This window comes from Nerophis ophidion, linkage group LG26 (assembly GCF_033978795.1).
Source record: "Nerophis ophidion isolate RoL-2023_Sa linkage group LG26, RoL_Noph_v1.0, whole genome shotgun sequence".
NCBI classification, from domain to species: Eukaryota; Metazoa; Chordata; class Actinopteri; order Syngnathiformes; family Syngnathidae; genus Nerophis; species Nerophis ophidion.
The window spans coordinates 6,990,380-7,017,964 of NC_084636.1; the positions used below are offsets into that span (position 1 = coordinate 6,990,380).

The 27,585-nt window shown below is 42.3% G+C and overlaps 2 protein-coding genes across 3 annotated transcripts; one reads left to right on the forward strand and one right to left on the reverse strand.

The window, feature by feature from the left end:
- The first annotated feature begins 1,396 nt into the window (after positions 1 to 1,396).
- Positions 1,397 to 15,265, forward strand: dph5 (diphthamide biosynthesis 5). Its single transcript, XM_061888726.1, has 7 exons — positions 1,397 to 1,847; positions 4,811 to 4,935; positions 5,020 to 5,128; positions 11,424 to 11,544; positions 11,833 to 11,872; positions 11,929 to 12,035; positions 13,567 to 15,265. The coding sequence occupies exons 1-7, from the start codon at positions 1,713 to 1,715 to the stop codon at positions 13,785 to 13,787; spliced, it is 858 nt and encodes a 285-aa protein (XP_061744710.1). The 5' UTR covers positions 1,397 to 1,712; the 3' UTR covers positions 13,788 to 15,265.
- slc30a7 (solute carrier family 30 member 7) lies at positions 15,247 to 27,285 on the reverse strand. 2 transcript variants are annotated; one of them, XM_061888724.1, is made up of 11 exons: positions 27,094 to 27,285; positions 26,840 to 26,941; positions 22,650 to 22,763; positions 22,479 to 22,566; positions 22,267 to 22,396; positions 19,827 to 20,042; positions 19,720 to 19,758; positions 19,428 to 19,563; positions 16,106 to 16,196; positions 15,881 to 16,030; positions 15,247 to 15,804 (listed from the first exon to the last, which is right to left on the reverse strand). In XM_061888724.1, the coding sequence occupies exons 1-11, from the start codon at positions 27,171 to 27,173 to the stop codon at positions 15,757 to 15,759; spliced, it is 1,194 nt and encodes a 397-aa protein (XP_061744708.1). In that variant the 5' UTR covers positions 27,174 to 27,285; the 3' UTR covers positions 15,247 to 15,756. The 2 variants fall into 2 exon arrangements, with proteins under 2 accessions (XP_061744708.1, XP_061744709.1); XM_061888725.1 differs by having other exon boundaries at positions 22,650 to 22,758; positions 27,094 to 27,110.
- Positions 27,286 to 27,585: the final 300 nt, after the last annotated feature.

Genomic DNA, 27,585 nt, shown 5'->3' on the forward strand with positions numbered 1-27,585 from the left:
CCTGCCTTGAATTACTGGCGGGCCAAACTCGCTTCGCAAAATAATTAGCGCATGCTTAGTATTACCGCCTGTCATCATTTCCAAAATGGAGGAGGCTGATTTCAATACCGGTAATATGAAATCGCATAAAGGGAAGAAGATTAAGAACTATTCAGTAGGATTTAAGGTCCAAGCTTACATCACACTCAAATTTTTACTGCATGCCTTTGGTAAGTGCCGGAGTGAGAAGAGGTTTTAAAATAATTAGCGCATGCTTACTTTTACCGCATGCCTTTGGTAAGCCCAGGGGTGAGAAGAGGTTTTAAATTAATTAGCGCCCCGGCGGAAATTCAAGGAAATACGGTATACTTTATTTATATAGCAATTTTTAATATTGGACCAAAGTATTAAGAGGTTAAAAAGCATAAAGCAAAAAAAACCCAAAACAAACAGATAATATAAACAATGAATGAGCAAAACAAAATAGTGCAAAAGCAATATGATAAAAGGGCTCGAATAATAAGTAAAATTGTAAGATAAAAATAATGAAATAATAAAACTGCGACAGATTAAAAAAAAAGTATACATCGTTCTTTATGTATGAATAAATATATATATATATTATTAATACTGCGATGGGGTGGCGACTTGTCCAGGGTGTACCCTGCCTTCCGCCCTATTGTATATGAGATAGGCACCAGCGCCCCCCGCGACCCCAAAACGGAATAAGCGGTAGAAAAATAGATGGATATATAAATATTCAATGTATCCATATATGTTGTCAAGGCAAGGCAACTTTATTTATATAGCATTTTTTAAATTGGACCAAAGTGCTTTACAGGTTAAAAAGCATAAAGCAAAAAACAAACAAAAAAAAAACAAATAACATAAACAATGAATGAGCTAAAAGCAATACGGTAAAAGGGCTCGAATAAAAAGATAAAAAGTGAAATTGTATAAAAATTATGAAATATTAAAAGTGCGACAGATTTAAAAATATATACATACATTGTTCTTAATGTATAAATAAATATACATATTTAGATAATACTGCAATGAGGTGGCGACTTGTTCAGGGTGTACCCTGCCTTCCGCCCTATTGTAGCTGAGATAGGCACCAGCGCCCCCTGCGACCCCAAAAGGGAATAAGCGGTAGAAATGGATGGATGAATAGCCTATTTTTGTGGGCTTGCCTCTTTGTATTGTTAAGTTCCGGTTATAAGCTGTCATACAGTATATGGCTTACCACGAATTGATTGACGTGGACCCCGACTTAAACAAGTTGAAAAACTCTTTCGGGTGTTACCATTTAGTGGTCAATTATATGGAATATGTACTGTACTGTGCAATCTACTAATAAAATTCTCAATCAAAAACCCAACCTTGAGCTCTTATTTTGTAGGCGATTAGAGCGGAAATGGTGACACGTTGCCGTGGAGCGGAGGTTTCGAAAGAAAGCAAATAAAGTGGTCGTCGTGCAAAACTGAAGTTATTTTGTAGTTTTATACAGTAAAAGCGACATATATAAACCCCAAGTTATAATAGTGTAATATTTTAATGGCTTTGACGTAAAGAGCCGGAGCACAACAAGGTCGTATTGCGGCGGTAAGTGTCGTAAAGTCTTCTTTACGCCAGACGGACACTAAAGCAGCGCTACAGAGTCCACGTGAGTGCAGACTGGCTCAAAGTCACATTTTTTGGAGCTGCTTTTGGGGCAATCTTTTCCGATCGGGATGCTCTACCTGATCGGGTTGGGTCTGGGGGACGCCACCGACATCACAGTGAAAGGTCTGCAGGCCTTGAGGAAGTGTTCCCGGGTCTACTTGGAGGCCTACACCTCCGTGCTCACTGTGGGCAAGGAAGCTTTGGTGAGACTTTACAATAAACTAACTTTCTATATTGTCTATCCATTGTTAAAATGAGGATAATAATAAAATGTTCTTTAAATCTATATATGTTAAAGGCCTTCTGAAATGAGATTTTCTTATTTAAACGGGGTTAGCAGGTCCATTCTATGTGTCATACTTGATCATTTCGCCATATTGCCATATTTTTGCTGAAAGGATTTAGTAGAGAACATCCACGATAAAGTTCGCAACTTTTGGTCGCTAATAATAAAGCCTTGCCTTTACCGGAAGTAGCAGACGATGTGCGCGTGACGTCACGGATTGTGGAGCTCCTCACATTGTTTACAATCATGGCCACCAGCAGCGAGAGCGATTCGGACCGAGAAAGCGACGATTTCCCCATTAATTTGAGCGAGGATGAAAAATTTGTGGATGAGGAAAGTGAGAGTGAAGGACTAGAGCAGGGGTAGGGAATCTATGGCTCTCGAGCCAGATGTGGCTCTTTTGATGACTGCATCTGGCTCTCAGATAAACCTTAGCTGACATTGCTTAACACGATAATGAATAATTCCGCTGGTAATCACAGTTTTGATGGATTGATTAATTGATTGAAACTTATATTAGTAGATTGCACAGTACAGTACATATTCCGTACAATTGACCACTAAACGATAACACCCGAATAAGTTTTTCAACTTGTTTAAGTTGGGGTCCACGTAAATCAATTCATGTACGTGTTAAAGTGTTAAAAACAACTTTGAAAATATAAAACTTTCTAATGCATTTTAATCCATCCATCCGTTTTCTACCCCACAATTTTAATAAGTCGCATTAAGAAGTATTTTATTTTATATTGGTTAGCTTCAGAATAACAATGTTATTAAAATTAAGAAGAGACTTGTTATACTCTAAAAAAATAGGTTTTACTTACAAATACACGCATTTAGTTGTATTCAGTGTTAAAAAATATGATATGGCTCTCACGGAAATACATTTTAAAATATTTGGCTTTCATGGCTCTCTCCGCCAAAAAGGTTCCCGACTCCTGGACTAGAGAGAAGAAAAAAAAAGGGCCAGGGCAGTGGGAGCGATTCAGATGTTATTAGACACATTTGGTAGGATAATTCTGGAAAATCCCTTATCTGCTTATTGTGTTACTAGTGTTTTAGTGAGATTATATGGTCGTACCTGAAAGTCGGAGGGGTGCGGCCACGGGTGTGGTGACCGCCAGTGTCTCTGAGGGAAGCCACGTTTCTCGACGAGGCGAAGCGAAGGCAGCCGGTCGGGCCGGGCTGAGCTCTTTTTCCCCCTCCTCCACGGTGGAAGCATTATATATATTTTCGTCCTGGTCGTGGAACTGTGGACCAGCTCTATACTCTCGGCAGGGTTCTTGAGGGTGCATGGGACTTTGCCCAACCAGTGTACATGTGCTTTGTGGACTTGGAGAAGGCATTCGACCGTGTCCCTCGGGAAGTCCTGTGGGGAGTGCTCAGAGAGTATGGGGTATCGGACTGTCTTATTGTGGCGGTCCGCTCCCTGTATGATCAGTGCCAGAGCTTGGTCCGCATTGCCGGCAGTAAGTCGGACACGTTTCCAGTGAGGGTTGGACTCCCCCAAGGCTGTCCTTTGTCACCGATTCTGTTCATAACTTTTATGGACAGAATTTCTAGGTGCAGCCAAGGCGTTGAGGGGTTCCGGTTTGGGGACCGCAGGATTAGGTCCCTGCTTTTTGCAGATGATGTGGTCCTGATGGCTTCATCTAACCGGGATCTTCAGCTCTCACTGGATGGGTTCGCAGCCGAGTGTGAAGCGACCGGAATGAGAATCAGCACCTCCAAGTCCGAGTCCATGGTTCTCGCCCGGAAAAGGGTGGAATGCCATCTCCGGGTTGGGGAGGAGACCCTGCCCCAAGTGGAGGAGTTCAAGTACCTAGGAGTTTTGTTCACGAGTGAGGGAAGAGTGGATCGTGAGATCGACAGGCGGAACGGTGCGGCGTCTTCAGTAATGCGGACGTTGTACCGATCCGTTGTGGTGAAGAAGGAGCTGAGCCGGAAGGCAAAGCTCTCAATTTACCGGTCGATCTACGTTCCCATCCTCACCTATGGTCATGAGCTTTGGGTCATGACCGAAAGGATAAGATCACGGGTACAAGCGGCCGAAATGAGTTTCCTCCGCCGTGTGGCGGGGCTCTCCCTTAGAGATAGGGTGAGAAGCTCTGTCATCCGGGAGGAACTCAAAGTAAAGCCGCTGCTCCTTCACATCGAGAGGAGCCAGATGAGGTGGTTCGGGCATCTGGTCAGGATGCCACCCGAACGCGTCCCTAGGGGCATCTGGTCAGGATGCCACCCGAACACCTCCCTAGGGAGGTGTTTAGGGCACATCCAACCGGTAGGAGGCCACGGGGAAGACCCAGGACACGTTGGGAAGACTATGTCTCCCGGCTGGCCTGGGAACGCCTCGGGATCCCCCGGGAAGAGCTAGACGAAGTGGCTGGGGAGAGGGAAGTCTGGGTTTCCCTGCTTAGGCTGTTGCCCCCGCGACCCGACCTCGGATAAGCGGAAGAAGATGGATGAATAGATGGATGGATATATATATATATATATATATATATATATATATATATATATATATATATATACACACACACATATATAGTATGATGTTGGCTTATTTAGCTGTGTGTGTACCTGCTTCTTTGTGGTATTAGCATGTTTAGAGGCGTGTATATACCTACTCTATTGTGGTATTGGCTTATTGTGTGTACCTGCTTCTGTGTGGTATTAGCTTATTAAACAGTGCAAATATATCTGCTTCAATAGCACCAGGTATTTGCTATTATGTGTGCATACACTTGCTTCCAAGCGGTATTGACTTGTCTATACCTGCTTCCTGATGGTAGTACCGTCACTATTAGCTTGAGTAGCCGTGTGTGTATTTGCCAATGTTACCTTACATGTCATGTTCAGCATGTGATGATTGCTCAGGAGGAGTACTACGGCAAGGAGCTGATCCTGGCCGACAGGGATCTGGTGGAGCAGGAAGCTGACGAGATCCTTAAGGACGCTAAAGAGACCGACATAGCCTTTCTGGTGGTGGGAGACCCTTTCGGGTGGGTCGTGGCACGAAGGATAACATTCGCTGTTGCAAGAAGACGCCACACTCACCATGACGCCCTTGCCGTTTTTGATCGCAGCGCTACCACTCACAGTGACCTGGTCCTCAGAGCGGTGCATGCTGGGATACCATATCGGGTCATCCACAATGCCTCCATCATGAACGCGGTTGGCTGCTGTGGCCTGCAGGTGAGTCACATGACCTCGACATTAGCATTTTGACCACACCAATGTGATTGGATTAGCATTGTGACTGACGGAGATAGATATCTTGTTAGATCCTAGTCATATTTGGAAACAGCCAAGTGGTGTGAATGTGTTAGACCTTGGAGCTGTAGGAATGTGAGGAGGAGATGTGCTCCCTTTCTTATCTCATCCTGTATTCTGCTAAGGAGAACAATAAGACATGAGTATTCATTCCGAAGGGTGGGGGCTGTTAGAGGATTTAAGAAGTAGTGTTTTGCCGTTAGAATGTTAGATAAATTTGGGGAATGCTATCGAAAGCTTGTATCTAGATTGGTCTCACCAAAGCTTTGGATTAAAGTATCATATATCCTACTCATTGTCTGGGATTCATCGAGAATCAGCTTATGTGTCAAGGAAAAGAACTTGGGAAAAGACCGGCAGTTTAGATTCCCAGCAGAGGAACGCCTGGTCAAACGCAACAAATTGGGGACTCGTCCGGGATTCTAAACTGCCGGTCTTTTCCCAAGTTCATACGGTACCAATTCCCGGTAACTAGGAACCGACACTTTTGTGTGTGTGCTCAAATGTAAATAAAATAAAATAAAACTTTACATTAACACCGAGCTATCTTGTCCAGTTGCTATATTGCTTTCTTACACTTCTGTCAACCCCGGGCCGAGCCATTACCTCCCTGCTTGGCACTCAGCGTCAAGGGTTGGAATTGGGGGTTAAATCACCAAAAATTATGCACGGGCGCGGCCACCGCTGTTGCTCACTGCTTCCCTCACCTCCCAGGTGGTGATCAAGGGTGATGGGTCAAATGCAGAGAATAATTTCGCCACATCTAGTGTGTGTGTGACAATCATTGGTACCTTAACTTTATTTACTGTGCTGTATTATATAGTAGTCTTTGCATGCAGTTGCAATTCCAAGACTTTAGATGGCAGTAGTGAATTTGCCATTCAATGTGCCACTCTTAATCTGTTTGTACTGTAAGTATTGGATTTATTACACGCCGGCAGTTAAATTGTAACACACGTAGTTTTTAATACCAAAATTTGGAGGCGGTGAAAACGCCATGTAAAATCGTTAATGCTAATCAGTAGCTTGTCTATGGCAAATAAATTAGCATCGGGCGTCTTCTTCTTGCTTTGTCATGGTGTGAAATTGTAACAGTGCCCGGAGCAAGTCCAGAAATGCTTGTTTCCCGGCCAGGTGTTTGAACCGGACGTCACGTCCCATGTAACAAAAAAATTGAAATATGGTACCGTTTGATTTTAGATGAATTGGTACCCGGGAGTACCTTTTCAATTGGGACCCATTAGAGTTGTACAGTATACCGGTATTAATGTAGTACCACGATACTAATGAATCATATTCGGTTCTATATCGCATCTAAAAAGTACCGGTTCCACACCCCCCCGCCGTCATCACGTCGTGACATTGCTGGTTTTACGAGCAGATGAGCATGTTCGGCAGCGCACGGGTACAGAGTACCTACACGCACACAGTGTGTAGACAAGAAAGGGAGAACGGACACATTTTGGCTTAAAAAGTAAATATAAAGGTGAAGTTATAACACTGAAATGCCCTCAGGAAGAGGTGCTTTAAGACATGGCTAGCTAGGTAGCGTGTTTTAGCTACTTCTAAATCACTTGTCTTTGTCTCCATGGCGACAAATAAAGTTAGTTTCTTACAAGTATCATTATCACTGCAGGACGAGGAATAGCTAAACATGCTTCACTACACACTAGGAGGATACAATAGCTCACTGGCGTCACAATGTAAACAAATGCCATGGGTGGATCTACACCTGACATCCACTGTAATGATACCAAGTACAGGAGCGTAGGTAGTCGATACTACTATGATTACATCAATATTTTTGTAGCATCAAAAAATCTTTCGTTTTTAAAAAAATGTATATTATGTTTAGAAACTCAGGTAATATGTCCCTGGACACATGAGGACCAATGTATGATCCTGCAACTACTTGGTATCAGATTGATACCGGAATTTGTGGTATCATCCAAAACTAATGTAAAAGTATCAAACGACAGAACAATAAGTGATTGAATTTGAACAGAAGAGTAGATAGAACATGTTAAAACAGAAAATAAGCAGATATTAACAGTAAATTAGCAAGTAATTTTCTATAGAGATGTCCGATAATGGCTTTTTTGCCGATTTCCGATATTGTCCAACTATACCATTATATAAAGTCGTGGAATTAACACATTATTATGCCTAATTTTGTTCTGATGCCCCGCTGGATGTGTTAAAAAATATAACAAGGTTTTCGAAAATAAATCAACTCAAGTTATGGAAAAAAATGCCAACATGGCACTGCCATATTTATTATTGAAGTCACAAAGTGCATTTTATTTATTATTTTTATTTTTTTATTTTTTACATGCCTCAAAACAGCAGCTTGGAATTTGGGACATGCTCTCCCTGAGAGAGCATGAGGAGGTTAAGCTGGGCAGGGTTTGAGGGTATATTCTAACGTCCCAAAAAAGCTAGTGCTGCAATGGGTTCTGGGTATTTGTTCTGTTGGGTTTATGTTGCGTTAGGGTGCAGATGTTTTCCTGAAATGTCTTTGTCATTCTTGTTTGTTGTGGGTTCACAGTGTGGCGCATATTTGTAACAGTGTTAAAGTTGTTTATACGGCCACCCTCAGTGTGACCTGTATGGCTGTTGACCAAGTATGCTTGCATTCACGTGTGTGTGTGTGTGTGTGTGTGTGTGTGTGTGTGTGAAAAGCTTTTAAGGTTTATTACAGATCACACCCTCAGTGTGACCTGTATGGCTGTTGACCAAGTATGCTTGCATTCACGTGTGTGTGTGTGTGTGTGTGTGTGTGTGTGTGTGTGTGTGTAAAGCTGTTAAGGTTTATTGGCGCTCTGTACTTCTCCCTATGTCCCATTTTACTTTTTGAAACAGATACCGGTGATTTTGAAACCGATACCGATAATTTCCGATATTACATTTTAAAGCATTTATCGGCAGTCCGATACTATCGAACATCTCTAATTTTCTACCCCTTGTCCTTTAGAATGTTGACAAAATAATAGGTGTATAAATGACACAATATGTTACTGCATATGTCAGCAGACTAATTAGGAGCCTTTGTTTGTTTACTTACTACTAAAAGAAAAGTTGTCTAGTATGTTCACTATTTTGTTTGAGGACAAAATTTCATGTTTATGTACCCTAAGATTATTTTGTTCAAATAAAACCAATAATGCATTTTTTTGTAGTCCCCTTAAAGCAGGGGTGTCCAAACTTACACTGAAAAATCAAAGCAAGCAGAGGCCATTTATTTAAAAAAAAAACAATACAATATATGAATAAAAAATATACATTTAGGCCTCCACTCAGGCTTGATCCCGGGGACCCCAAAGGGTTTTGGTAAAAATAAAATGTTAAAAATGCGTCATTACTCACTATTATTATTTTTATTATTATTCAAGTTTTAAATCTCTAGATCAACATTAGTTCTAATTGTCAATATGACGTTTTTAAAGATTTAAGTTAAATGCTCTTTTTGTAAAAGAAAACAATGATTTTTTTATGGAAAAAAAACACAAAATATGCAATATTTTCACCCATAACATTTTTAAGTACAATATTTGAGATTATATAATAAATGGAGCCATAAAAAGGTCAACAACTCATAACACCATTGATTTTAATTTACTATTATTTTTTATGCAATGACACTTAAAAACAAAACACACTGATCCAAAGGGGGCCTACTCAATAAAGTGTTAAAAATAAACTCTATATATTTTTTTTACGGTTTACTTTAACACAATGGTCTCGAGATCAACTTCAGATATATCCGTCAATTATAATTTTTTTTTTGTTTATGTTTTTTGTTTGTTTGTTTTAGGCCCTTCTTTGGAAAAAAAACAAACTGCTCAGTTTTTTATATGGCAAACACAAAATATGCAACATTAGCCCCCAAAAATATCTCAAAGTGGAATATTTAATGTGAAGTAATTGGAGCCTTGAATAGGTCAATAAATCATAATGACATTGATTTTGATTCACTATTATTTTTTAAAGAAACAGCCTGCATGGCAGCTTTGTGTTATTAGAGTCAAAATTGCAAAATGTTCTTGTTTCATTTTACATTTGCTCTTTTATATCACTTTTTATGTTTTAATTTTTATCAATCGTATTTAAAAAATGACCTGCGGGGTGCAAATGGCCCCCGGGCCGCACTTTGGACACCCCTGCTTTAAAGGGGAACATTATCACAATTTCAAAAGGGTTAAAAACAATAAAAATCAGTTCCCAGTGGCTTGTTGTATTTTTTGAAGTTTTTTTCAAAATTTTACCGGTCTCGAAATATCCCTAAATAAAGCTTTAAAGTGCCTTATTTTCGCTATCTTCGAAACCACTATCCATTTCCCTGTGACGTCACACAGTGCTGCCAATGTAAACAAACAATGGGAATACCACAGCAAGATATAGCGACATTAGCTCGGATTCAAACTCGGATTTCAGCGATTTAAGCGATTCAACAGATTACGCATGTTGATGGTTGGAGTATGAAAGTATTGAAGAAGAAACTGAAGCTATTGAGCGAATAGCTATTGACGCTATTAATAGCCATAGCATGGCCGAATAGCTGCGTTAGCATCGCCGGTAAAATGTGCGGACCAAACGATCAGGACTTTCGCATCTTTTGACACTGGGGCAACTTAAATCCGTCGATTGGTAAGTGTTTTTTTTCGCATTAAATGTGGGTGGAAGGAAACGTAATATAGTTGCAAATGCATCTACAGGTTATCCATACATCTCTGTACCATGTCTGCTTTAGCACCGCCGGTAAATAGCATGTTAGCATCGATTAGCATAGCATGTTAGCATCGATTACCTGGCAGTCAACATCAACAAAACTCACCTTTGTGATTTCGTTGACTATCGTTGCAAATGCATTTGCAGGTTATCCATACATCTCTGTGCCATGTCTGTCTTAGCATCGCCGGTAAAATGTGGAGACATTCTGGCACATTCAATGGGGGTCTGGCGGCAGACACTTTCACATCTTCGGGCCAGTGGTGCAACTTGAATCCCTCCCTGTTAGTGTTGTTACACCGTCGAGGCACGATGTCTCCAAGGTTCCAAAAAATAGTCAAAAAAACGGAAAATAACAGAGCTGAGACCCGGTGTTTGTAATGTGTTGAAAATGAAAATGGCGGGTGTGTTACCTCGGTGAAGTCACATTCTGACGTCATCGCTAAAAGGCCGATAAACAGAAAGGCGTTTAATTTGCCAAAATTCACCCATTTAGAGTTCGGAAATCGGTTAAAAAAATAGATGGTCTTTTTTCTGCACCATCAAGGTATATATTGACGCTTACATAGGTCTGCTGATAATGTTCCCCTTTAAAGTATCGGGACAACACTAGGACCCATACCTGGTAGCGATGTACCGTATTTTTCGGACTATAAGTCGCAGCTTTTTTCATAGTTTGGCCGGGGGTGGGACTTGTACTCAGGAGCGACTTATGTGTGAAATTACTAACATATTACCTTAAAATCTCAAATAATATTATTTAATTATTTCACGTAAGAGACTAGACGTATAAGATTTCATGGAATTTATGGATTAGGAGTGACAGATTGTTTGGTAAACGTATAGCATGTTCTATATGTTATAGTTATTTGAATGACTCTTACCATAATATCTGAAGTCAACATAGCAGGCATACACTTATTCAGCCTGTTGTTCACAATTTTTTTATTTTAAATTGCCTTTCAAATGTCTATTCTTTGTGTTGGTTTTATCAAATAAATTTCCCCCAAAAATGCGATTTATACTCAATTGCCACTTGTGTTTTTTTGCCTTCTTTATTATGCATTTTCGGCAGGTGCGACTTATACTCCGGAGCGACTTGTACTCTGAAAAATGCGGTGCATAAAACTAAAATGCGTTCTGGAACTTGGAGAAGTGTTAGGGCGGTGTAGCTCGGTTGGTAGAGTGGCCGTGCCAGCAACTTGAGGGTTGGAGGTTCGATTCCCGCTTCCGCCATCCTAGTCACTGCCGTTGCAAGACACTTTACCCACCTGCTTCCAGTGCCACCCACACTGTTTTGAATGTAACTTAGATATTGGGTTTCACTATGTAAAGCGCTTTGAGTCACTAGAGAAAAAGCGCTATATAAATATAATTCACTTCACAAAAAAATATATATAATTCACTTGGTGACTCGTGCTACAAAACTGATAGGATGCTTGTAGATGTTTATTTCATAATTTGCTGTTTGTCTGCGTGTGTGCGACAGCTGTACAACTTTGGGGAGACGGTTTCCGTGGTCTTCTGGACGGACACGTGGAAACCCGAAAGCTTCTACGACAAAATCTGCAAAAACCGATCAGCTGGACTGCACACTCTTTGTTTACTCGGTAAGACCACGAACACGGTGATGTTTGAGCCACCCGATGTCACTTTTTTTTTCCACCCCAGACCAATCAATCACTCTGTGACGCCCCCCTTAAGGGACCAAAGCCAACCCCCAATTGGCCCCCAACGGCCTGCGTCTCATCTGTGATGTTCATGCTTATTAAAGCTAATGGACGACAAGTTGGGAAGGGGTCCAGGGTTTGGTTGCGGGGGGGGAGGATGGGCCGTCATTGATGTTAGCATTAGCATGTTAGGTGAGTTCCAGAAGTGCTTACGTTGTGTGTTTGCAGATCTCAAAGTGAAGGAACAGTCAGTGGAGAACATGATGAGGTAACAACACACACGGACTACACCGAGTGACGCACCTAATGGAGGCCTGTTTTCAGAGGGAAGAAGATCTACGAGCCTCCCCGCTTCATGAGCGTGTCGCAGGCGGCCAACCAGATGGTCCAGATCGTCCAGAGGAGGCGGGAGCAGGGGGAGGAGCTTGGCGGTGAGACACAGCTGACGCATACATCCACGTAATTAATTTAAAGGCCTACTGAAAGCCACTACTACCGACCACGCAGTCTGATAGTTTATACATCAATGATGAAATATTAACATTGCAACACATGCCAATACGGCATTTTTAGTTTACTAATTTGCAATTTTAAATTTCCCGCGAGGTATCCTGTTGAAAACGTTGGGGTATGATGACGCTTATGTTGACGTGTGCTTGTGACGTTATTGGTTGGCGCGGACATTTCAGCCCAGCACCCAGCCCAGTCGTCTCTTTTCATCGCATAATTACACAGTATTTTGGACATCTGTGTTGCTGAATCTTTGGCAATTTGTCCAATTAATAATGGAGACTATAAAGAAAAATGCTGTTGGTGGAAAGCGGTGGATTGCAGCTGCCTTTAGCAGCTGAAACACAGCCAGTGTTTCTTTGTTTATTGTGAAGCTTTAACACAGAGCGGTCAAGCGAACATGTTTCTCTACCACATGTCAACCAATTGTGATATTAAGTCGGCTCTTGCCGGAGACTTCAGCGGATTATGCGACCTCCTCCTGCAGCTGTGATCTTGGCTCCTCCATTGGCTTCTCTCAGAGACACTGGCGTTCACTGCAGCCCTCCGACTTTCAGGTATGACTTTATAATCTCACTAAAACACTATTAACACAAGTAGATAAGGGATTTTCCAGAATTATCCTAGTAAATGTGTCTAATAACATCTGAATCGCTCCCACTTCTGCCGCCTTGAGCCGTCGCCCTTCCTTTTTTTTTTGTGTTTCACTCTAACTTTCCTCATCCACGAATATTTCATCCTCGCTCAAATTAATGGGGAAATTGTCGCTTTCTCAGTCCGAATTGCTGTTGATGCTGTAGGCTATGATTAAAAACAATGTGAGGAGCCCTACAACCCGTGATGTCACGCGCACATTGTCTGCTACTTCCGGTACAGGCAAGGCTTTTTATTAGCGACCAAAAGTTGCGAACTTTATCGTCGATGTTCTCTACTAAATCCTTTCAGCAAAAATATAGCAATATCGCGAAGTGATCAAGTATGACACATAAAATGGACCTGCTATAATAATAATGGATTAGATTTATATCACTCTTTTCTATTGTTAGATACTCAAAGCGTTCACAGTGAAGTGGGAACCCATCATTCATTCACACCTGGTGGTGGTAAGCTACATCTGTAGCCACAGCTGCCCTGGGGTAGACTGACGGAAGCGTGGCTGCCACTTTGCGCCCACGGCCCCTCCGACCACCACCTATCATTCATTCACCAGTGTGAGCGGCACCGGGGGCTAGGGTGAAGTGTCCTGCCCAAGGACACAACGGCAGCGATTTGGATGTCAATAGGTGGGAAGCGAACCTGCAACCCCTCAGGTTTCTGGCACGGCCGCTCTACCCACTACGCCATGCCGCCCCATTGACCTGCTATCCCCGTTTAAATAAGAAAATCTCATTTCAGTAGGCCTTTAAAAAAAAATTAAAAAGTACCTCACTCTTCCCTGCTGCCTGTCTGCAGGTGTGACGGAGGACACGGTGTGCGTAGGCGTGGCCCGGCTCGGCGCTGACGACCAGAAGATCTGCACGGCCACGTTGGGTCAGTTGGTGTCATGTGACCTCGGCGCGCCGCTCCATTCGCTGGTAGTCACCGGCAAGCTCCACCCCCTGGAGGTGGACATGTTACGGCTCAATGCTCAACCGGACGCACTGCGGCACCTGAGCACGGAGGACGGCTCGTAGCACACACAAAACACACATAAAGGTTATCATTTGGACAGAGCACCAGGTTTTTGTTCAGTACTTGTGGGGACCACCCTTTCTACAGGTTGTGGAGGCATAAAAAAAAAAAACTAGGTCAAATGTCCAATGCCTAGTTAGTTCATACAGGTCTTTAAATCTCTGGATTGGTGAAGTAATGTGCTGATCATTCTTACTGGGGACAAAAAGAGTTAATATGGTTCATGGGGACCAAATTTAAATAATTTTCCATACCGTATTTCCTTGAATTGCCGCCGGGTATATGGTATGCGCCTGCCTAGAATTACTGCCGGGTCAAACTTGTTTCGCAAAATATTATTTTTAGTAGCGCATGTCTAGAATTTCTGCCGGGTCAAACTCGTTTCGCAAAATAATTAGCATATGCCTAGAATTTCCGCCGGGTCAAACTCGTCACGTCACGAGTGACACTTCACCTGTCATCATTTTTAAAATGGAGGTTGATTTCAATAATTTGAAATCGAATAATAGGAAGAAGATTAAGAGCTATTCAGTAGGATTTAAGGTCCAAGCTATTGAATATGCTAAAAAGAACAGTAAGGAGCTATTTTTTATTAATATACCGTAGCTGCGTGTGTCAAATATGAGTCATTAAATGACTCCCGCCTCCTGGTGGTAGAGGGCGCTAGTGATCCTTCTTGCGACTACTCTGCTGCAGAAGAAGTGACAACAAGCAGCAAAAGTGAGCAGCGATCTTTTTTTTTTCCCTCTCGTTTGCACTTTTTACATGGAGGATTACATATCTAAAATAAAAACGGTTTTCTAAACTGGACTTTCAATCGAAGCAGGAGGTAATAAAGGAAGATTTCCATCGAGACAGAGAGACTTTTAAAACTGAAGAAAAATAAGGAAGACTTCTATAAACAAGTTATCGATGCTTTTGATCAGAAGGAGCTGGCATGGACTATATAAGTAAAGGTAAGACCATAGTAACGTTTTTATTAAATGTGCTTTTCATGATGGTATCCTTACATCACACTCGGAATTTTTAAGCGCAGGCCTAAATTTACCTAATGCCTTTGGTAAGTGCCGGAGTGAGAAGAGGGTTTTAAATTAATTAGCGCCCCCGGCGGCAATTCAAGGAAATATGGTAATTTACACAAATTTGTACGTGACTACTAACCATTACAAAAAATTAAATAAATAAAAAAAGTTTAAATATGACACGATCCTCAGAATTATTTAAAAAGATTTCCCTTTAGGGGACCTGTTTTTTTTTAGTCCCCATACCGTCAGAAGTTCCCTAAAGCTGACTTTGTAAACAGAGCAATGTCCCCATTAAGTCAGAATTGCCAGAACACACGCGCGCGCACACACACGCACACGTACACACGCACACACACATACACTAGAAAAACTGAGTCATTCTGTGACATCCACTCCTTCCTCCTCAAAACAGGAAGTGAGCCAAATAACTTCAAAATAAAGCCAGTCTTCTTTAATATTCTTTGAATTTGTTTGGTCAATTTCCTGGTTGTGCTGCCAAACGCTGCGTTTGACCACACAGACTTCCTGTTTCCTGTCCTGTGACGTCGACAAAGGTGACCAGTCTGTTACTTACTGTTGAGGGTCTACACCCCCCCTCCCGTGACTGTGGTTTTGGCACCCGCACACGGACACAGTCCGTGGATCTATTGGCACTCTGAGGGGGCGTGGCCATCCAGCACTCAGTTCGGCTCTGATTATTATTAATGAAGGCACTTTCCCAGAATTCCCTATTCCGGTCAACAGGTAATTGAGGAAGTTGGGAGGGGGTCGTGGAAAAAGGAAGCCCTTTGGAGGCAGACAAGGACGGGTAACGAAATTAAAGGGCAGTTCGAGTTCATCACAGTTAGCCCCTCCCCCTAAAAGGGTCCTGCTGTAACCCCAAGGTCAGCGGTCACCAGTGCAGACAACAGGCAATTGGTCCCAGAGTCCAAAGGGGGAGGAGCCTCTACATGGCGGAGATGTCGATCTGAACGTACAGCTGACGGACTCCGACCTGTGGAGAGACACCATCTTACTAGATGCTCCTCGACACTAGGGGGCGCCAGTGGGCCTGAAGCAGGTTCACAAACCTGCGTGAAAATGTTGTGCGTCTGGCTCTGGATCCAGCGGGTGTCAGCGTCCGGCGCCACGAGGAGTTTGAGCGTTCCGATGTAGACGTCGGTGCACAGCGTCCAGAAATGAGGCTCTTGCACGTTGTAGACGCCCTGCAGCTGCTGCACCTGAACGCACCGTCAGCACAAACGTCAGCCGGACGCCCGCGCAGATACACCCCTGGGGGTGTGGCTTGTACCCACCCTTTGGTAGCACTCGGGGAGGGCGTCGTCCAGAGGGGGCGGCGTCCTCTGCATTAAGATCCCGATGGAATCTCGCAGCAAAGGCACCACACTGTGGGTCAAAGGTCAACTGCCATGAGCTGAGCAAATCAGTGTAAGATAATGATCATGGATCGGCTGCTAGAAGATCGCTGGTTCGATACCCGTATGACACACTGGGTAGCTGACATGGTCATAGATTGTATGTTAGACACTCAGATGTAAAGTATGATAGGTTCATATTAATAATGGACTAAAAGATGTGTTAGATGCATTAATATATGTTAACTAGACTAGCATTTACCCCGCCTACCGCCCGAATGCAGCTGAGATAGGCTCCGGCACCCCCCGCGACCCCGGAAGGGACAAGCGGTAGGAAATGGATGGATGGACAAACTAAAAGATGTGTTAGACACATAAATATATGTTAACTAGACTAATAAGTTATATGATAGACACTTATATATATGTTAAATAGACTAATGGACGTGTTAGACACATAAATATATGTTAACTAGACCAGTGGTTCTCAAATGGGGGTACGCGTACCCCTGGGGTTACTTGAAAGTATGACAAGGGGTACGTGAGATTTAAAAAAAATATTCTACAAAGAGCAACAAATCAAAAATCCTTTATAAATATATTAATTGAAAAATACTTCAACAAAATATGAATGTCAGTTCATAAACTGTGAAAAGAAATGCAACAATGCAATATTCAGTGTTGACAGCTCGATTTTTTGTGGACATGTTCCATAAATATTGATGTTAAAGATTTCTAATTTTTGTGACGACATGTTTAGAATGAAGTTGATGAATCCAGATGGATCTCTATTACAATCCCTAAAGAGGGCACTTTAAGTTGATTACGTCTATGTGTAGAAATCTTTATTTATAATTGAATCACTTGTTTATTTTTTAACACGTTTTTAGTTATCTTTAAAAAACATTTTCCAAATAGTTCAAGAAAGACCACTACAAATGAGCAATATTTTGCTCTGTTATACAATTTAATAAATCAGAAACTGATGACATAGTGCTGTATTTTACTTCTTTATCTCTTTTTTTCAACCAAAAATGCTTTGCTCTGATTAGGGGGTATTTGAATTAAAAAAAAATGTTCACAGGGGGTACATCACTGAAAAAAGGTTAACCACTACTGAATGTGTTTAGACACAGATAAAAGGTAAATAGATTAATACATGAGTTATTATACACAGAAATATGTTACTTAGATGTATACATGTGTTATTTGACAAAGATAAATGTTGAATATATCAAAAGAGTTAGACACATAGATAAATGTTAAATAGACTAAAAGATGTGTTAGACACATATATATGTTCACTATGTTCTCTGCTGGCTGTACATATCCTACTAAAAAAGACCTACACTGTTTCAATGTCCACATTTCTCTGTTGATGCAATTGTTGATGACTGAAGTACTGATATCAACCAAAGCTCCTCATCCCACCCACCGGATTGTAAATAATGTAAATAATTCAATGTACATACTATGATGGTTAACTTGTGTGATGACTGTATTATGTTGATAGTATATATTTGTACCATGAATTGATTAACGTGGACCCCGACTTAAACAAGTTGAACAACTTATTCGGTTGTTACCATTTAGTGGTCAATTGTACGGAATATGTACTGAACTGTGCAATCTACTAATAAATGTTTAAATTAATCAATCAATGTTAATTGACTAATACATGTGTTATTAGCACAGGGGTCACCAACGTGGTGCCCGCGGGCACCAGGTAGCCCATAAGGACCAGATGAGTCGCCCGCTGGCCTGTTCTAAAAATAGCTCAAATAGTGGCACTTACCAGTGAGCTGCCTCTATTTTTTAAATTGTATTTATTTACTCGCAAGCTGGTCTCACTTTGCTCGGCATTTTTAATTCTAAGAGAGACAAAATTAGAATTTGAAAATCCAACAAAATATTTTAAAGACTTGGTCTACACTTGTTTAGATAAATTCATTTATTTTTTTACTTTGCTTCTTATAACTTTCAGAAAATCAATTTTCGAGAAAAAATACAACCTTAAAAATGATTTTAAGATTTTTAAACAATTATACCTTTTTACCTTTTAAATTCTTCCTCTTCTTTCCTGACAATTTAAATCAATGTTCAAGTATTTTTTTTATTGTAAAGAATAATAAATACATTTTAATTTAATTCTTCATTTTAGCTTCTGTTTTTTTCGACGAAGAATATTTGTAAAATATGATTAAAATTCAAAAAAATTATTCTGGCAAATCTAGCAAATCTTTAGAATCAAATTAAAATTTTATTTCAAAGTCTTTTGAATTTCTTTTAAAATTTTTGTTCTGGAAAATCTAGAAGAAATAATGATTTGTCTTTGTTAGAAATATAGCTTGGTCCAATTTGTTATATATTCTAACAAAGTGCAGATTGGATTTTAACCTATTTAAAACATGTCATCAAAATTCAATAATTAATCTTAATCAGGAAAAATTACCAATGATGTTCCATAAATTATTTTTTAAATTTTTTCCAAAAGATTCAAATTAGTTAGTTTTTCTCTTCTTTTTTCGGTTGAATTTTAAAGACTCGAAATTGAAGATAAACTATGTTTCAAAATTAAATTTTCATTTTTTCCTGTTTTCTCCTCTTTTAAACCGTTCAATTAAGTGTTTTTTTCATCATTTATTCTCTACAAAAAACTTTCCGTAAAAGGAAAAAAAATGTACCACGGAATGACAGACAGAAATACCCATTTATTTATATATATATATATATATATATATATATATATATATATATATATATATAGATCTATTTATTAAAGGTAAATTGAGGAATAAGCGGTAGGAAATGGATGGATGGATAGAAATTGAGCAAATTGGCTTTTTCTAGCAATTTATTTAAGTGTGTATCAAACTGGTAGCCCTTCACATTAATCAGTACCCAAGAAGTAGCTCTTGGTTTCAAAAAGGTTGGTGACATGCACCTGGGGATAGGTTGATTGGCAACACTAAATTGGCCCTAGTGTGTGAATGTGAGCGTGAATGTTGTCTGTCAATCTGTGTTGGCCCTGCGATGAGGTGGCGACTTGTCCAGGGTGTACCCCGCCTTCCGCCCGATTGTAGCTGAGATAGGCGCCAGCACCCCCCGCAACCCCAAAAGGGAATAAGCGGTAGAAAATGGATGGATGGTGACCACTGTGTTAGCCACATAAATAAATGTTGAACAGACTAATAACTGTGTTGAAAAGACACATAGATGACTACATGTATAGTTCATGATAGTGTGTGAGTGCACACATCACCTGACGCCAATGAGGATGGCGATGAGCATGGAGCAGATGGGGTCAGCGATCATCAGCCCGTAGTTCTGCATGAGAAGGGCGGAGATGATCACGCCCACGCTGCCCAAAGTGTCGGCCATGATGTGCAGCAGCACGCCTAACACACACAATTAAAAAAGGTTAAAAAGATTAATGTCATGACCAGAACCTCAAGGGGGGGCTACTACTTGGATGGCATGAGCGCCCCCTGGTGGCCCCCTAGCCCTCCGGTCATGTGGTTCTAGGGACCGAATTCACGTGTGGACCTTCTCACCTTGAAGGATCTGTTTGTTTGAACCAAGGCGAGGCTCGTCTGTCAACATAAGGCGAAACACGTCAGTCATCATGTGACATCATGGCGCCACACACCATTTCACTCACCACCGTGACTGTGTCCATCGTGGTGGGCGTGTCCTTCATGACCGTGGTGGGCGTGTCCTTCATGACCCTGGTGACCGTGTCCTTCATGACCGTGTCCTTCGTGCCCGTGGTGGGAGTGTCCATCGTGCCCGTGGTGGGAGTGTCCATCGTGCCCGTGGCGATCATGTCCCTTGTGGGTTGTCGTGCCGTTAAACAACGAGTGGCTGTGGCCGTGACCTGAGGGCGGAGACGTCACGTGACATCAAGGGTGTCAGACTTTCCACTCGTAACATTCTAGGTGAAAATTGCTCTCCATTGTTGTCCGTCACTCCAGGGTGTACCCCGCCTTCTGCCCAATTGTAGCTGAGATAGGCACCAGCGCGCCCCCCGCGACCCCAAAGGGAATAAGAGGTAGAAAATGGATGGATGGATGTTGTCCGTCACTTTCTTTGTAAGCGAGGTTTCGGAAGGTTCCACACCAGACATATAAACATCACACAATAGGCCGATTATCGGCGCCGATATTTGGCATTTTGCCGTACATCGTAACAGCTTTTTTTACACGACGACATCAGCAGATACAATATATATACTAGAGATGTCCGATAATGGCTTTTCTGCTGATATCCGATATTGCCCCACTCTTAATTACCGATTCCGATATCAACCGAAACCGATATATACAGTCGTGGAATTAGCACATTATTTATGCCTGATTTTGTTGTGATTAAAAAATGTAACAAGGTTTTCCAAAATAAATCAACTCAAGTAATAGAAAAAAAAACGCCAACATGGCACTGCCATATTTATTATTGAAGTCACAAACTGCAATATTTTTTTAAACATGCCTCAAAACAGCAGCTTGGAATTTGGGACATGCTCTCCCTGAGAGAGCAGGAGGAGGTTGAGGTGGGCGGGGATTTGGGGGTAAGGGTTAGCGGGGGTGTATATTGTAGCGTCCCGGAAGAGTTAGTGCTACAAGGGGTTCTGGGTATTTGTTCTGTTGTGTTTATGTTGTGTTACGGCGCGGATGTTTTCCCGAAATGTGTTTGTCATTCTTGTTTGGTGTGGGTTCACAGTGTATATTAGTGTGCATATTTGTAACAGTGTTAAAGTTGCTCATACGGCTACCCTCAGTATGACCTGTATGGCTGTTGACCAAGTATGCCTTCCACTCACTTGTGTGTGTGATTAGCCATAGATGCAATTTGATTGGGCCGGCACGCAAAGGCAGTGCCTTTAAGGTTTATTGGCGCTCTGTACTTCTCCCTAAGTGTGTGTGCCACTCCGTACAGCGGCGTTTTAAAAAAGTCATAAAATTTACTTTTTGAAACAGATACCAATAATTTCCAATATTACATTTTAAAGCATTTATCGGCCGATAATATCTGTAGTTATCATCACACTTTGTAAAGGTTCATCCTATAGATCAGGGGTCTCAGACACACGGCCCGCGAGACGTTATTTTGCGGCCCCCACCTTAATATGAAAGTTTAATGTAAGTGCGGCCCGCGAGTTTTATATGAATGGCGCTTGACAGCGTTTTGTTATTTGGCTCCAAAATGGCTCTTTTAACGTTCTGGGTTGCTTACCCCAGCGTTAGTGGAAAAGCTGCAAATGAGTGAAAGACGTTGCCATGGAGACGATGGTTTTCTTACGTGCTTGGCTGCAGTCCCACCCTGACACCTGTCCGTCAGTAATAACAGTCCCCCGATAACCTGGACCAATTCATCCATCCATCCATCCATTTCCTAGCGCTTATTCCCTTTTTTGGCGTCGAGGGGGGGCGCTGGCGCCTATCTCAGCTACAATCGGGCGGAAGGCGTCGTACACCCTGGACAGGTCGCCAATTCAAACCGTTATTTTTTTTTTGTATTGTTAAATTTGCATTGCCTCACACGATGAACACTACATATATATTTCTATATGATGCCGGATAACACTTTTTTGCGCTCGCTATCCCTGTACTTTCCTGGCTATTATCCGCCAACAGCCGTGTTGCCGTAGGGAGGAAAAGCGGAACGACACACATTGCGGAAATAACAGTATTCTCTATGCGTCGGCTTAATACAAATATATTCCACAACCCCAAACATGTCTTTTTCAAAGCCTGCAGTGAAGAGAAGGGTTAGTGATGTGCGAAGACAATTCCAGGAAAAGTGGCAGATGCAATATTTCTTTGTTGAGCACAGGGGCACCCGGACATGTATTATTTGCACAGAGAAAGTTGCGGTGCACAAGGGATACAATTTGAAATGTCATTATACAACTAGACATACTGAGGAGTATGCAACATTTTTTTTTTAGAAATCTTTTCTTGAGGCCCAGCCTCTGCGTCCACTGGCCCCCAGGTGAATTGAGTTTGAGACCCCTGCTATAGATGAAGTCTTAACTTTTAAGTTTTGTTTGACATTTGGGGCGTTGAACTTTGGAGGTTGCACTTTGTGTGTGTGTGTGTTACCTTCCTCGCCATGTGAGTGTCCATGTCCTCCATGTTGGAAGACGAAAATTCCCACCAGGTTGACGAGCAGACCGGCCACGGAGACGGGAAGCAGACGCTCGTGATGAACGTCTGGCGGCTCCAGAGCCCTCTGACGTACACACACAATACACACACACTTGCTAGCTTGTGTTTCATGGCTGTGCTTGCATTTATGTGTGTTGCATTGTTACCTCAACTCCTTCGGAGAAGATGAAGAAAGCGGTGAAGATGAGGAAAAGTCCGTTGACGAAGCCGCCGAGAACCTCAGCTCGGACATACCTGATACACACACGCACGCACACACACATTTATTGACTTGGTCTCATCCTGCTGCCAAGCGAGGTCCTCCCGCCGCATCTCACCCGTAAGAGAAGCTGTCATTGGAGCGCCACCTGGAGATGACGGAGGCGGCCAGGCCTGCCAGCAGCGCCGTGCAGTCAAAGAACATGTGGAAGGAGTCTGAAATCAATCCTAAACTAGAGAACACACACAGTAAACACAATTGCTGGTAAAATGTTCAGTCGTCTGTCAGCTGACATTTTAACATAGTCAGTTATCCATCCATTTTCTACCGCTTATTCCCTTTGGGTTCGCTGGTGCCTATCTCAGGCGGGGTACACCCTGGACAAGTCCCCACCTCACGCAGGGCCAACACAGATAGAGACAACATTCTCACACTAGGGCCAATTTAGTGTTGCCAATCAACCTATCACCAGGTGCATGTCTTTGGAAGTGGGAGGAAGGCGGAGTACCCGGAGGGAACCCAGGTGTAAGGCAGGTGTCAAATACATTTGCGGGGACTATTAGGCTCTTGTCTTTCTATTTACTCTTTGCACACTCCCTAGTCACGTGACCGCCAAAGTCCAATCAGCTGTAGGTACATACCGGTAGCCGAAAGTGACTGGTATGCTCTTGCTCTAGTTAATCTTTGGCAACTCGGTGCACTCCTCCCATGTCACGTGACCGCCACGGTCCAATTAGTGGTGCTTATAAGCCGATAGCAGGAAGTAGCCAGGAGACAGGACATGAGAGATCGATTGCATTTCTGCTCGAGGCCAGGCTTCCCTTTTTGATGGCGAGCTAAGGAAAATAACCACCTAGTCCAAGGATCGGTTTTGGAAGTTTCCAGCCAGAAACCTCGCCACCTGCTGTCTGGGCTGGTAGGAGGCTCTCGAGCCAACCCCTTTACAATTATCACTTTACCTGCAGCACATGGACTGTACTGCCATCCTTTTTTTCCCCCAAAAACAACTATCTGAACTGAGATTTAAACAAGATCCAGAGACACTGATTAGTTAAATGGAATTGTATATATGTATATTGTACTTGTGTTTTTCTCTTTAAATTGCTTTCATGTTGAATGGCCATTTAACTCATTGTGTGTGTATATAGCTGCTGTCAATCACTAATTCTCTAATACATGGTGTCAACCAAACTACAATTCAAGCTCTGCCTCTCTCTACGAGTTGAAACTAGTCTTCTGTTCCTAGCCCAAAACACCCATATATATATATATGACACATTCACGGGGAGAACATGCAAACTCCACACAGAAAGATCCCGAGCCCAGGATTGAACCCCAGACTACTCAGGACCTTCGTATTGTGAGGCAGACGCACAAACGCCCCTGCCACAGTGAAGCCCTATATATATATATATATATATATATAAATACATAAATATATATATATATATATATATATATATATATATATATATATATATATATATATATATATATATATATATATATATATATATATATATACACACATACACATATATCCATCCATCCATTTTCTACCGCTTATTCCCTGGCGCCTATCTCAGCTACAATCGGGCGGAAGGCGGGGTACACCCTGGACATATATATACACACACATATATATATACACACATATATATATATACACACACATATACACACACACACACACACACACCTTCCAGCAGGCCTTTTGAATATCTCCCTAATTCTGAGGTCTCAAGGTTGGCAAGTATGCTTCGAGTACCTTGAAGGTAGAAAAGCGCAATACAAGTCTATACCATTCATGACATTCTTTTTCCAAGACAAAATGTAGAAGGTGAGTTAAAACAGGAACATGCATCATTTGGGGATAGGTTGATTGGCAACACTAAATGGTCCCTAGCGGGTGAATGTTGTCTGTTTATTCTGGGTTGGCCCTGTGATGAGGTGGCCACTTGTCCAGGGTGTACGCTGCCTTCCGCCGAATGCAGCTGAGATAAGCTCCAGCACACCCTGCGACCCCAAAAGGGACAAGCGGTAGAAAATGGATGGATGGATGGATGTTTTTAGAACAGTTACAAAAAAGTGGGACCCTAAAAATTTACTGTAGGGCCATTTTAATGACTTGATGGGCTCCCTGGCACCCCATTTAGAAAATTCCTCGCGCCAACACTAAGTTTTAGAGGCCTACTGAAACCCACTACTTCCAACCACGCAGTCTGATAGTTTATATATCAATGATGAAATATTAACATTGCAACACATGCCAATAAGGCCGGTTTAGTTTACTAAATTACAATTTTAAATTTTGCACGGAAGTATCATGCTAAAACGTCGCGGTATGATGACGTGTGTGCGTGACGTCACACATTGTAGAGGACATTTTGTTCCAGCACCGGTCACAGCTATAAGTCGTCTGTTTTTATCGCATAATTCCACAGTATTATGGACATCTGTGTTGCTGAATCTTTTGCAATTTGTTCAATGAATAATGGAGACGTCAAGGAAGAAAGCTGTAGGTGGGATGCGGTGTATTGCGGCCGCCTTTAGCAACACAAACACAGCCGGTGTTTCATTGTTTACATTCCCGAAAGATGACGGTGAAGCTTTACTATGGAACAGAGATGTCAAGCGAACACGGTTGGATTGGACCACACACACAAAGTACAGTGTATTATGCGGCGATCATTTCGAAAGATCGTGTTTCGAAGAGGGTCCCTTGCGAAGGGCAGAGATGGGCATCGCCACCACCCGTCGACTGGTGCTGAAGAAAGGTGCGGGGCCGACCTTCAGGTTGTACAGGTACGACCATATAATCTCACTAAAACACTAGTAACACAATAAGCAGATAAGGAATCTTTCATCCTCACTCAAATTGATGGGGAAATCGTCGCTTTATCGGTCCGAATTGCTCTCGCTGTTGGTGGCCATTATTGTAAACAATGTTCAGATGTGAGGAGCTCCACAACCCGTGACGTCAAGCGCACATCGTCTGCTACTTCCGGTACAGGCAAGGCTTTTTCATTAGCGACCAAAAGTTGCGAACTTTATCGTTGATGTTCTCTACTAAATCCTTTCAGCAAAAATATGGCAATATCGCGAAATGACACATAGAATGGACCTGCTATCCCCATTTAAATAAGAACATTTCATTTCAGTAGGCCTTTAAGGGTTGAATTGTCCATCCTTGTTTTTCTAACCATATGCATGTGCAAAAGATGGCAGTATTGTCCTGTTTAAGAGTGTCACAATATTGCTGTTTACGGTAGACGAACTGCTTTACGGTAGACAAAAACGTGACTGCTGTCGTTGTGTGTTGTTACCGCGCTGGGAGGACGTTAATGAAACTGCCTAACAATAAACCCACATAAGAAACCAAGAACTCGCCCTCAATCGTTCTACAGTTATAACGTCATTGGGCAGACACGCTCTCAGACACGTCACTCAGGTCCTCATGGAGCTGGAGGTGGCGTGGCCTCCAGCTCCGCCTGAATTTAGGGAGATTTTCGGGAGAAAATTTGTCCAGGGAGGTTTTCGGGAGAGGCGCTGTATTTCGGGAGTCTCCCGGAAAATCCGGGAGGGTTGGCAATTATGACATATGCGGTCCTCTCCAAGGTTTCTCATAGTCAGGTTGATTGGCAACACTAAATTGGCCCTAGTGTGTGAATGTTGTCTGTCTATCTGTGTTGGCCCTTCGATGAGGTGGCGACTTGTCCAGGGTGTACCCTGCCTTCCGCCCGATTGTAGCTGAGATAGGCGCCAGCGCCCCCCGCGACCCCAAAATGGAATAAGCGGTAGAAAATGAATGGATGGATCATTGTCACTGTCACCGACGTCCCACTGGGAGTTTTCCTTGCCCTTATGTGGGCTCTACCGAGGATGTCGTTGTGGTTTGTGCAGCCCTTTGAGACACTGGTGATTTAGGGCTATATAAATAAACATTGATTGATTGATTGAAATGGATGGATGGATGTTTTCAAAACAGTTACAAAAAAGTGGGACCCCCAAAAATTTACTTTAGGGCCATTTAATGACTTGATGGGTTCCCTGGCACACATTTTGGAAAATTTCTATCACTAACACTGAGTTTTAGGACGTTGGTAAGTGAATGCATTTGAAACAATTTCGAGGCACCTCCGGTTTGTGACATCACTTCCTGTTATTGACCGCCCCTTACTCACACACGGCGCTAACACATACGTGGCACATCCACGGCAGCACAAACATTATTCTTCCATATGTTGGCTTACTTTTTGCTCCTGAAAGCTATTCCTGCGTCTTACTTTATTCCAGCTGTGAGCTTACCTGTTGCTCCAGATGCCGAAGGTTAATTCCACGAAAGCGAAAGAGAGGTTCAAGCACAAGAAGAAAAACAGATTTCGAGAGGTTTTGTCGGCGAGAATCGACCTGGAACACATGAAAAAAAAACGTGGTAGTTTTAAGTTTAGTGCGAGCATAAAGATATTTTATCTGGTAGACGGACAACATTGTGGACTTCATGTAGCCGGTTAGCATTGACATAATTAGCCGCGTTAGCATCCGGAGACTTTCTTCTTTACCTGATCCATCCCGACAGCTTCAGCAACAAATTAAACTTGGCGGGTTTGTACTCGTCGTCTTTAATTGATAATGGTAACATTTTCCAAAATGAACAAACACACACACACACACTCTACTGGACCTAGCCACGGTACGCTAACCTCAGTTTCCGGTCATATGGATTTCACAATAGAAGCATCGAAAGAGTACTTCCGGTCGGGCTATGACGACCAAAGACCGGCAGGGGGCGTCAGAGGCCAGCGTGTGTCGCCATAGACATCTTCTAAGGCAGGGGTGTCCAAACTTTTTCCACTGAGGGAAAAATTAAAACATGTGGGGGCCGTTTTGATATTTTCATTTTCAAACCATAACAAAATATATGGATTCTTTTTTTTTTACCTTTAGGGACCATAGAGCAGCGGTCCCCAACCTTTTTGTAGCTACGCAACGGTCAACGCTTGATAATTTGTCCTGCAAGGGGGGTTTGGGTTTATGCACTAATTGTAAGTTAG